We start from the raw sequence: 11,721 nt of genomic DNA on the forward strand, positions 1-11,721 counted from the left end.
GGTTGTCCTGAGGATTAAATGACTTAATATACATGTAAAACGCTTAGAATCAAGCCATTTGATAATTGTTAGCTATTGGCCTGGATAAACTATGTGATATCAGGGGAGGTGAGAGGAAGGAGTCCAGATTTTAGAGCTTCCTTACTTGAACTTCAGTATTTCATTTTGCCTATGATTAAAAACCTACTTTTCTAGTTCCTTGAGTCACAGATACATATCTAAATTTTTATGGTGGGTTAAAGAAACAATAAAGCATATACATATTTTTTTTCTTGTCAGATATACTGGTTTTTAGAAAGTTGCCATATGCAGATTACCCATTTTCAAAAAATTTAAAAATAATGAAAATTAGTTTTTCCGTAAAGTAACATGGGCATGGTACAGTCTGTGCTGTCTTTCACCAGGCCATTGAAGTATAAAGACCATCATGACGCCTGTCTTTTTTAAAAAAATTTTATTGAAGTATAGTTGATTTACAATGTTGAGCTTAATTTCTGCTGTACAGCAAAGTGACTCTGTTATACATATCTATTCTTTTTCATATTCTTTTCCATTATGGTTTATCACAGGATATTGAATATAGTTCCCTGTGCAATATCTACAAAACAAAAACAGACTCACAGACATAGAGAACAGACTTGTGGTTGCCAGGGGGGTGGGGGGTGGGGGAGGGATGGAGTGGGAGTTTGGGGTTAGCAGATGCAAACTATTATATATAGGATGGATAAACAACAAGGTCCTACTGCAGAGCACAGGGAACTATATTCTATATTCAATATCATGACTCCTATCTTTGATTACACAGAGGATGGATAGTGTTAGGGGAACAGAATGCACCTCTGGAAAAGCCACACTCGATTTGATCACTGAGAAATAGGGACAGGATGTAGTCTGAGTTGCTCAAAAACCCGAAATATAGTGTCCTTTTACATATAGTTTTACTTTTTAGGTACGGGATCCAACTAGCTTCTACAAGGATGGCTTTATTCCGTGTGTGATTCCTAGGCCACGTGAGGCCCATCCTTTTTTTGTAGCTTATACTTCTGGTGAGGTTTTAGAAGGACAAAGAATGGGCCTGACACTTTTTCTCCCAGGCTATATTATTTCGTTACGAAACAGAAATAGAGTCACAGATGTAGAAACCAAACTTATGGTTACCAAGGGGGAAAGGGAGGGGGGAGGGATAAATTGGGAGATTGGGATGGACATATACACGCGACTCTATGTAAAATAGATCATGAACGAGGACCTACCGTATAGGTCAATACGCTGTAATGACCTAGATGGAAATAGAATCTAAAAAAGAGTGGATGGATGTATATGGATAACGGACTCACTATGCTGTACAGCAGACCCTAAAACACCAGTGTAAATCAACTAGACTCCAATAAAAATTAATTTAAAAAACCCAAGCTATGTTATTTCGGTTTAGAGCAGGGATCCGCGTAGCTGTCTCTCTGACCCTCATCCTCTCTCTCGTCTCCAGGCGCCCAGATTGATGACAACATTCCCCGCCGCACCACCCAGCGCATCGTGGCTCCCCCTGGTGGCCGTGCTAACATCACCAGCCTGGGCTAGAGTTCAGGGCCGCCGTCGGCTTAGGGATGGGGGATGGGACACCTGAGGACATTCGGAGACTTCCTTCCTTCCTTCCTTCCTTCTTCTTCTTCTTCTTCTTCTTTTTTTTTTTTTAAAGAGCCTGTGATAGTTACTGTGGGGCAGCCAGTTCCTGGGGCTCCCTCTCGGGCACCCCGCACTCCGTCCCTCACCCGGAGTCACCAGTTTTGGTCACCCACCTCCCTACACATCTACGAATATCACACCTGCGTCTCTCCACCAGGCCCGTACACAGAACTGCGTCCAACACTCAGACATGCGAAACAAAGCAAATCACAGTGAGGGTGTTGCTCATCTCCAACCTCTGTTGTGCTTGCATCATCTTCCTTTTCATCGGGGGGAGGGGAAGATAAAGTGAATTGCCCAGAGCTGCCTTTTTCTTTTTAAATTTTTTAGAAAAGTTTTCTTTGTGGGGCTGCAGGTGGGGTGGGCAGGGGAAGTGGGGGAGAGGTTTGTTTTTTTTTAAAGACTAAATTGGAAAGCCTAATGCAATATTAATACAAGGGGTTTGAACTGGACATCCTAATGATGCAATTGTGTCACCTTCAAGCTGATTCAGGGTGGTGGGCAGACTCGTCATGTCCCTCCTGAGAGGCTGTACAGCGTCCACACCACCATTCCATCGTCTTCTGGGTCAACTGTTAATAAAGGGCAGGTTTTCTTTCTGGCCTAGATTTTGCTGCAGATGAAATCTCTTGAGGATTCTCTTCTCTCTTCACCTCTTTTCTGCTCGCACTCTCTCCCTCTTGCTTTTTCATTCATGGATATTTTCCCGTGTCTGGCTCTTTCTTTGTGTTTCTTCCAGCCCTTGTCTCTGACATGCTGTTTTTGCCTTCTTTCCCGCATGGTCTTTTCCAGTGACCAGGTCTGCCATTTTCCTGTGGCCCTAAGAACCTGCCTGGGAAGATATGAGCTTTGTCATCGCAACCATCGTAATGTGCTATCCTAGTCTATATGAGACCAGTGCTAACCACCCGCATCCCCAGGATGTGCGATTGAGTTTGAGATGCTTCCCAGGTGCAGGAAAGGGCCACGTTATCCACACTGTCACTGCGGGCCCAGGATAGACCTCAAACAGTGCTGAGCTATTGAAGAAGTCTGAGGCTCTAGGACCTGAGAGTTTTTCCTCTGTGCAATGCTAAGTGGCTAAAGACACAAACAAATCTGTAAATCAAGCCCAACACCCAAGGGAGCCAATCAGCCTCAAGCCAACCACCAGCTCAGAGGTGCTGAGCTGATGGTGGTCTGGCCCTGAGGGCCTGCTGTTTACCAACTAGGTATTTTGGGGGATGCCAGAGCACACTGGGCTTCTCACGTTGGAGGAAAAGAAATTTGTTTTCTTGTCCAATTATTTAGAAAGCCATCACGCAACATAGGGAAGCCTGCTAAACTCGGAAAACCCATGGGAAATTTGACTTAAAGACCATTTTAGTTTGCAAGAGGAAAAATCTGTTCTGTGAGTCAGAGCTCTTGTGTGGAGAAAACCTTGTAAATTTGACGAGTGGCCCCTTAGAGACCGCAGGCGACCTTGTGTCCACACCCCGCCCTCTCCTGGTCTCAGAGACCCTTTCCACTCGCTGCCTTGTGCTTGTCCCTGTCTTAGCTGAGCTTTGTTGCATCTCCTTCCAAGCGTGTTTACAGGTCCTCCCAAGCCACGTTATGTTTGCAGGCTTTTATAAAACCAAATCTGCTTTTGTAAAGCGTAATAACATCAAGAAGTAGCTCATCCCATCATGACACTCGTCTCTCCACATGTTTTGCCTTTGGGGTTATGGCTGGGGTTTCTTTTTTTGTTGTTGTTGTTGTTTGTTATTTTAAAAGTAAATTGCACTTTTAAAGAATAATTGGTTAACTTAATATATTTGCTTTTTTTTTTTCTCATCTGCACTTCGAGGGAATTTGAACCAGTCGGAAAAAAATTTTGTTTCAATTCTGAGAAACACTTGCAGCTCTCTTCTATTCACTTGAGTCTTCCTGTTTTTCCATGATGGTCATTTTGGTTGTTTCGATTGTTTCCTTCAAACGACTTAAAACCTGAAGATTTCCGCAGGCTGTGTAAGCATGTTTACCTGTTGGCTTGCTTTGTGTGTCTGTTAAATGAATGTCATGTGTAAATGCTAAAATAAATTGACAGTGTCTCAGAACTGAATAACTGCAGTGACCTGATGCTCTAAACCAGTGTAGGATTTAATCATAGATGGTTTTTAATCCTTGGAATTGTGATTGTGACCCACGAGTGGAGGAACTTTCAGTGCTAAAGCTGATTATGTGTGTAGCCAGAAGAGTACCTTTTTTTTTTTTTTTTTTTTTTGTTACCACTGTCTTAATGGCAAAATAATTATGGTAAAAAAACAAGTCTCGTGTTTATTATTGCTTAAGAACTCTGTGTTATATTACCATGGAACGCCTAATAAAGCAAAATGTGGTTGTTTCAGGGTGTGTGTGTGTTGAGATGTTCAAGGAGGTAGCTGCTCGGCCCGGGCCTCCATCAGAACTTCCCTTTCTAGAAAATTCTGGATGCCTTTGGCCTCGTTTTGATGACTGTGTCAATTCAGGTGTTTTCACTGAGTGTTGCGGGTGGTTTTGTCCAGGCCACGGAGGTCTAATTCTGGGCAGAGCCCTGAGTCTCAGAAATTCATAGACTCTACCCCAAGACAGGCCAAGGGAGCCTCCCAAATCGAGCTGCAAATGTAAGTCGGGAAGTAGAAATCCAGTGGGACCATGTGAGTTAGTGTAGTGACCCCCGGGATCTGTGCATCCTTAGAGCTTGTGCACTCTGGAAAATCCTCAAGCCACATGGGGGGCATGGAAGATAAGAGACTGAGATATATGGGCCTGCATCCAGAGTTCAGCTAAGGGGCTTGCAGGAGGGAATTTCCTGATGGTCCAGTGGGTAAGACTCTGCTCTCAATGCTGGGGGCCTGGTTCAACCCCTGTCGCGGGCAAAAAAAAAAAAAAAAAAAAAGAGCTTGCCGGAAACCAGGACGTAAAGCACACGTTCCTCTACCCTCCAGGCAAGTGCCAAGAATGCACATCATGGGGGGAGAGTGAACCATGCCCACCCCTGCCTACCGGGTGCTTGGTTCCCATAGTTACCTTGTTAACTGGCATCGGTATTATTGGTTCACAAAACACTACATGAAGAGGGTGTGTGCTTGGGGGCTCCCCTGGCCCATCATGTGGTGGATGAAGTCTTTTACTCTTTTCTCTTGTTTTCTATCCAGCCCTATGCAAACAGGATAGAAGATGGTTTACAAAACTATGCACACTCTACCAAGCTTTGATGAACAGGGTGTTTGAGTTAAGGGAAAAATAAGAGCAGGAAAAATAAGATAAGGTCTGCGTTTGGTTGGTACAACACACTGCCATGAGGTGGTAAATTTGTGAGGGAACGCTGAGTGTTCTAGCAACAAATAGAAAAAAAGAGAAACATAGCCAGAAGACTGTCTAACCTCTATAGTGACCCGAAGAGGAATTCGTCCTTCCAAAAGAATACAGAGATTCCTGGTCCTCAGCCCTGAGGGCAGGTCCTGGTTCCCCCGCCCAAGAATGACAGTGTTTCGTGTCTAGGGCTGGAGCTCGTCCTGCCTTCACTGTAGGCTGATGACAGAACACCGAGATCTAGGAAAATAGAGCCTGTCCAGGAGAGAAGGGCAAAGAGGCTCCCCCTGACATGGGACCCCTGGTAAGAGTTGAGGTGGAAACCCCAGGCCCAGAGCCCAACCTCCCCCTGGTCCCCACCTGGCTTCACCCCACTCCAAGACAGTCCTCGCGCTCAGGCCTGTGGACGCTCCGCCCATGTGTCCAAGTCTGGCCCAGCCTCTAGCAAGCAGCCAGTCCAAGGGCCCTCCACACGTGCTGTGAGGCTCGCCCTCTGACGGAGAGGCCTATGAAGATGCTGGGAAGAGGCTTGTGTCCATCTGAGGAGGGAATTGAAGGCAGGTGGCCAGAGAGCAGGTACTCTAAAGCGGGGAGTCCCATGGGTGCCAGGTGGCTGAACAATGGGGCCAGGTATATAACTCTGGTGGTATAATTTAATCCAAAGATAGATGTTAGAGCATCTAGAATAAGTTAAGTGGAGCACATATCCTTCAGGAAGTGTTTTTGTGTTGAATTGATGGGAGTTGAAGGTTATACTGTCTGGCAAGTTTCTGCAGTACACGTCCTGTAAGAAAAGGCAGATCTAAAAAGAAAATTATCAAATTCAGTATTGAGCGAACAAAAACAAAAAGAAAAAAGAAAGAAGGCAAGAAAAGGCAGATCTCCTTTCCTATGAACTGAGATGGGGTTAAGTTTTGAGGGTATGTATGTTTGGGAAAGCTGTTTCACATCTATGGGCCTTATTTCCCCTCTCTGTGAGACAGAGGTGATGTTATCTACCCAACCTAACTCCCATAATGGACAAGCCATAAATCAGATACGGTGCAGAGTATAGGAACAGGAAGCTGTCAGGAAGGGTGTCCTAAGTGTCTCTCCTGAAAGAGAAGAGATTAGCTGATGAAGACTGATGACTGCAGAGGTCTTTAGTTGACTGCAGAGATCTCAGAACGAGGAGACATCAGAGCTGGTGTCAGTCGTTAAATTAAAAAATCTGTTGGTTGAAGTCACGCTGATAATAGCAGAGGTTATTATGTGCCAGGCCCTGCTCTAAAGGGTGTTTCACACATTAACTCAGTCTTTGCAGCAACCCAGAAGAAGGTACTATGACTTATGCCATCACACAGATGAGGGTACGGAAGCACAGAGCGTTAGTGACTTGCTCAGAACCAGGCTTTGGCCCCCGTTCAGTCTGGGGCCAGTGGCCAGGTTTAGACTCATGGTGATTCCACTCTCTCTTACGAGAAATCTCCTGCTTAGAAGAGGGTGGGAAAAGAGAGATGGAAAGTGCCAGAGAATATGACCGTGCAGGTAGTGAGGGAGACTCATGGAGGAGAATTGTGGACAAACACGAGGTTTGCAGAAAAGAACAATGATCTCACGAAGCCCAACACAGATTTGGAGCTATGTGGCCTTTAGGTAAGAAGAAATGAGAGGCCTAGAAAACACACAGAAAGCCAGGGAAAAAAGAGCTTAGAAAAGGGCAAAAAGGGTAAGGGGAAACAATAATTTGAGGGCATTATGTTTTATATACCAGATGTGGGGAAATTGTGTTGATTTGGTGAAAAAGTACAAATGTGTGTTTATGCAGAGATGAACATATGTGTATAATTTTTATAAGGATCTCAAAAGAATGAATAAAATAGTGTCTATTGAAAGTACTTTGGGGACTTCCATGGCGGTCCAGTGGGTGAGACTTGTGCTCCCAACGCAGGGGGCCTGGGTTCGATCCTTGGTTGGGGAACAAGATCCCACCTGCATGCTGCAACTAAAGATCCCATGTGTCTCAACTAAGACCTGACAAAGCCAAAATAAATAAATAAATAAAAATAAATCTTAAAAAAAAAAAAAAAGAAAAAGGAAATACTTGAAGAGGAGCAAAGGGACCTAGACGTGGGAGTGCACTGTCGTTTTCTGAAGATTGATGTCAGGAGAGGGATGTTGCAGTCGGCTGGGGCAGGCAGGTACCACCCCCACCCTTAGCAGCAAGGAGCGTAACCTCTGCTCAGGGCTTTGGGCTTTACGGGGCTGGACATGACCTGAGGGGCCCTTGGAAGGAACACTGGGAGGGTCGAAGGTCAAACAGTATGCCAGATAAAGTTGTATGGTTCAAATAGTTTATTACATTGAGATTATTTATGTGATTAGTTTTGGCAGCTAAGCCTTGTCCGTGCTGTAGTTACACAAATGGTCCACATCCTAATAAACTTCATCCTGCAGCCCAGAACCTGGTGTGTGTGATGGGAACGGGGCTGGGGGGAGGGGGGTGTCAGAGAGAAGTGTCCTGACCTCCTCCAGTGATGACCTTCAGCTTCATCTTGGGATCTGGGGACACCAGGAACCCTGGATAGCACCCGAGGGTGGACCCCTCAGGGAATAAGGCAGCAGGAGGGGAGAACTTCCCGTCTGGCTGTTCACAGGTCCTTACGGTCCATCCCTCCTCAGGAAAGACCGGATGTGCAGGGACTTCACACTGAGCTTCCATGTCTGATGGTTATTCCCCTTGAGGGTTTCTGTCACTCCAAAGATTTGCTGTTTCCATCCCCCAGCAATTCAGGGGGCCTCTGGGGACCTCCTGAATATGCCTAGTAAAAGAGGTCAGCTTACTGTGGTGTTGCTCTCCCGCAGCTGGAGACACACATCTTTTATCTTTTCCTACATGTTTAAGTGTTAGGTGAGAAAGCACAGAATGTGGTCAGGGACCGCTTTGTCTCGCAAGGGAGCAAGAAGGAGACGGGCCGGCCACCTGCTGGGATACTCTGCGGGGCCAGCAGGGAAGCGGGCTCCCAGCTTTAACTTCCACTCTCTTTTTGACCACCCACTTTTTTTTTTTTTTTTTTTTTTTTTTTTGCGGTACGCGGGCCTCTCACTGCTGTGGCCTCTCCCGTTGAGGAGCACAGGCTCCGGACGCGCAGGCTCAGCGGCCCTGGCTCACGGGCCCAGCCGCTCCTCGGCATGTGGGATCTTCCCGGACCGGGGCACAAACCCGCGTCCCCTGCATCGGCAGGCGGACTCTCAACCACTGCGCCACCAGGGAAGCCCTGACCACCCACTCTTTGAGGTCATACACCTTCAGCCTTGTGACTTGGTTGTCCTCCAGCTGTTAGCCTACACCTAGCATCCCACTGGTGCCCCGTGGTGGGTGTTTTCACTCTCCTACTAGTTCCCTTAATGTCCTCCCACTGTTCCCGTTGAACAAACTCTGGCTCTGGATCCCCAAGCATAGCAGCCCTGCCAGCCAGCAGCCCCTGCACTGCTATGTCGATGCAGCGCACCAGCTTCAAAGGGCAGACGCAGCCCCACCGAGGTGACGGACTCCCTGCCTGTTGCTTAATTCCTCCCTGGCAATCCACACCGTGTGCCAGGTCCTGAGGAATGTGAATTCGTGACCAACCCCCAACTGCCTGGCCTCCTTCCAGGCCACGGCTGAGTTCTGGGAGGCCCAAGTGCTACTGTGCAACACGGGACTGTTGACCTGACACAGACGGCCAGATATTTCTCCAGCAAAGATGGGTTTATTTGGAATCTGCAGAGAATTGCCCTCAACCGTCTGTGACCACGGTGAGCCATGTGCAAGTTCCCGTGGGGCAAGGGAAGGAGAACACTTTTTAAAAAAAATTTAAATAGAGGAAAATGAAGTTGGGAGGATCTAGTAAACAAAGAGTCGGTGGCTTTCATTGGCCGAACGCTTGCCAGGGAAGAAGAGTCTTTTCTTCTTCCTGTTGGGCCCTGTGATCATCTCAGGACGTGAGAGCTCCCCCTTCTGGTGTCACAGCTCTATTTAATTGAGATTTCCATTTGTTAATTTTTTACAGGACTAGGGAAAGCCAGTTCCTCGTACCTCATCTTCCTTTCTTTCCTCCGTTTTCACCTACATATTGTCCTTCTGGGCCTCTGTTCTCTTCTGTGCGTCTTCCCCTTGACCACTGCCAAGCTCTCTCTCTCTATATGCTTCATGATCAACGAACTTACTGACATGATTCCATAAACACCCATCTTCACGGAACATTCTTCCCTATATCTTTGTCTTAGAAGAAAACCTGGTCCCCCTTTCTGAGGACAATGTTTTGTCCTTAGTCTTTTTAGGTGGAGCTTCCTCTGCGTCTAACTCCCCATATTCTTCATGTGGTGGGGGGTGGATGACCTGGCTGCTCGAGCCTCAATACTTCTTCCACGCTCGGCCATCTGGCTGCGCTGCCCCCGCCCGTGCTTCTTGCTGTTGTCTCCAGATTTGGAGACATTTGGTGTCAAACCATGGCACAGTTTTGCTCCCACCAAACAGAAGGAGTTACTTCAACGTCCATGTAGATGACCCATCCAGTGTCCTCGACTTTCAATTTTGTGATCCATTCCCCGCTCTGCCTTAGCTACTATCTACTCCCCAGGCCGTTGCATTTCCCCGAATTGCTCTGCTTGACGCAATCGCATCCCTTCTCTGACCAATCCTCTGGTCCTTTTGGTTGACTTGGTCAAATACCACCACTGCTCCCGTTTTCTGGCCGCACCAGGCCCTCCTGTCCATCATTCCATCTGTCTTCTCCCTCCACCGGCTTCCTCCTGCCTCCCCTCCCTATCCTACTTAGATACATCATTTCATTCATTCTCTGGCCAACAACCAAATCCCTTGACCTTTGTCCTCTCATTGCTTCTTCTTTGTCAAAATTTAAACCTAAATGAACCCAACCATTCTCCTCTCTAGCTTGGGCACGAACCCCAGAGTTACATTAGAGGAAATTGCACAACTAGGCAGGTGGCTATCCTGAGAACATTGTGGCCCTAACCCCAGCTTACACTGAGCATTGACCACTTCTCAGGAATCCTACGATCCTGCTGCCGTACATTCTGTATCTCAAATCTTGGTCCCTCTTTTCCCCACGTCCTCCCCAGGAGGTGTTCTTGCCTCTCACTTCACAAGGAAGGTGTAACCCAGCAAGCAGAAACTTCTTCGACACCTCTCTTTTTATGTAAACTGTTTTAGTTTAGGACCAAGGTGACCAGAAGTCCTATTTCTCTGGTCCTGTTTTTTATTCCTCAAGAATTTTCTATCCGTTCTCAGTGACTCATTTGCAAATCTGATATTGGGCCACTTACTGAAATGCTGTAATGTTCATAAAGGGTTACTTCACTGGGATTATTATGTCTCCGTCTCTTCCTCATTCCCAGTTCTCAGCTTCTCCTCCACACCCCACTTGGTCACTCCGCTTCTACCCATTTGAGTAGGCATCCTCTTCTTCAGGTTCTTATTTAGAATGGTCCTTCACCTGATGGCCTTTAAAGGCTTAATTCCACTTTAATAAGGGTCCTCTCTGCTCCTGCTGTGTCCTTTCCCTCCTGGATGGCAGGGCTATGACAAGAGGATAGGCTCGGTTGACAAAACGTTTGTTGAGGAATTTGGAAGGAAGCCTATTAAAAAACTTAGCTCTGGGGCTTCTCTGGTGGCACAGTGGTTAAGAATCCTTCTGCCGGGCTTCCCTGGTGGCGCAGTGGTTGAGAGTCCCCCTGCCGATGCAGAGGACGCGGGTTCGTGCCCCGGTCCGGGAATATCCCACATGCCGCGGAGTGGCTGGGCCCGTGAGCCATGGCCGCTGAGCCTGCACGTCCGGAGCCTGTGCTCCACAACGGGAGAGGCCACAACAGTGAGAGGCCTGCGTACCGCAAAACAAAACAAAGCAAACAAACAAAAAAAACCCCAAAACAAAACAAAACAGAAAGAATCCATCTGCCAATGCAGGGGACATGGGTTCGAGCCCTGCTCTGGGAAGATCCCACATGCCCCGGAGCAACTAAGCCTGTGAGCCACAACTCCTGAGCCCACTCGCCTAGAGCCCGTGCTCCGCAACAAGAGAAGCCACTGCAATGAGAAGCCCACACAACACAACGAAGAGCAGCCCTTGCTCGCCACAACTAGAGAAAGCCCGCGCACAGCAACAAAGACCCAACGCAGCCCAAAATAAACAAATAAAAAAACTTAGCTCTGGCAGTTGCACAGGTTTTCCAGTAGATGGCAGCAGTGCATGAGCTATGCAAACACCAGTTCCCCAGCCCTTGAAACAGCATGAACAGAGAAAGTCAGTGAATGACCCATTCCTAAACAAGCACCCAGCGAGCTCCCTGATGCATGGGCTACGTTCTGTCCATGAAGAGACCGAGGGATGGCTCCGAGTTTGGAGAGTTTTATGTATTAATGCAAAGTGGGTGTGTAGATTTTACGAATCACTAAAACAGTTGACTACTAGGGGTCAAAGTCTCAAAGTCCCCCATTAATAAGATGGTCTTCCTGTTAGAGGTGGCCTGTTTTCTAATAGTTTACAGCCAAGTTGTCAACTAGCTAACCAGATACAATAGGATTGGGCTCTTCATTTCTTCTCGTAGGCTGTTTTGGTGTTTCATGTTGATGTCCTGTAGTCAGACTCAGTTTCTCTCTCTGTCTCTCTCTCTCTCTGTCTCTCTCTCCATACTTCATCTTATTCCTTCCCATCCCGGTTCCCACTCCCCATGCCCATGTTT

General features: G+C 47.1%; 1 protein-coding gene across 2 annotated transcripts in view; it reads left to right on the forward strand.

Moving 5' to 3' along the window:
- Nucleotides 1-4,051, forward strand: part of DPYSL2 (dihydropyrimidinase like 2) — a 119,248-nt gene extending 115,197 nt beyond the window's left edge. For both annotated transcript variants that reach the window (XM_060102592.1, XM_060102593.1), the window contains exon 14: nt 1,487-4,051. In XM_060102592.1, the coding sequence (XP_059958575.1) occupies nt 1,487-1,578 (92 nt within the window). In that variant the 3' untranslated portion in view covers nt 1,579-4,051. The remainder of the gene's footprint in view (nt 1-1,486) is intronic.
- The last annotated feature ends 7,670 nt before the right edge of the window (nt 4,052-11,721 follow it).

This window comes from Mesoplodon densirostris, chromosome 6, assembly GCF_025265405.1.
Source record: "Mesoplodon densirostris isolate mMesDen1 chromosome 6, mMesDen1 primary haplotype, whole genome shotgun sequence".
Taxonomy (NCBI): Eukaryota; Metazoa; Chordata; class Mammalia; order Artiodactyla; family Ziphiidae; genus Mesoplodon; species Mesoplodon densirostris.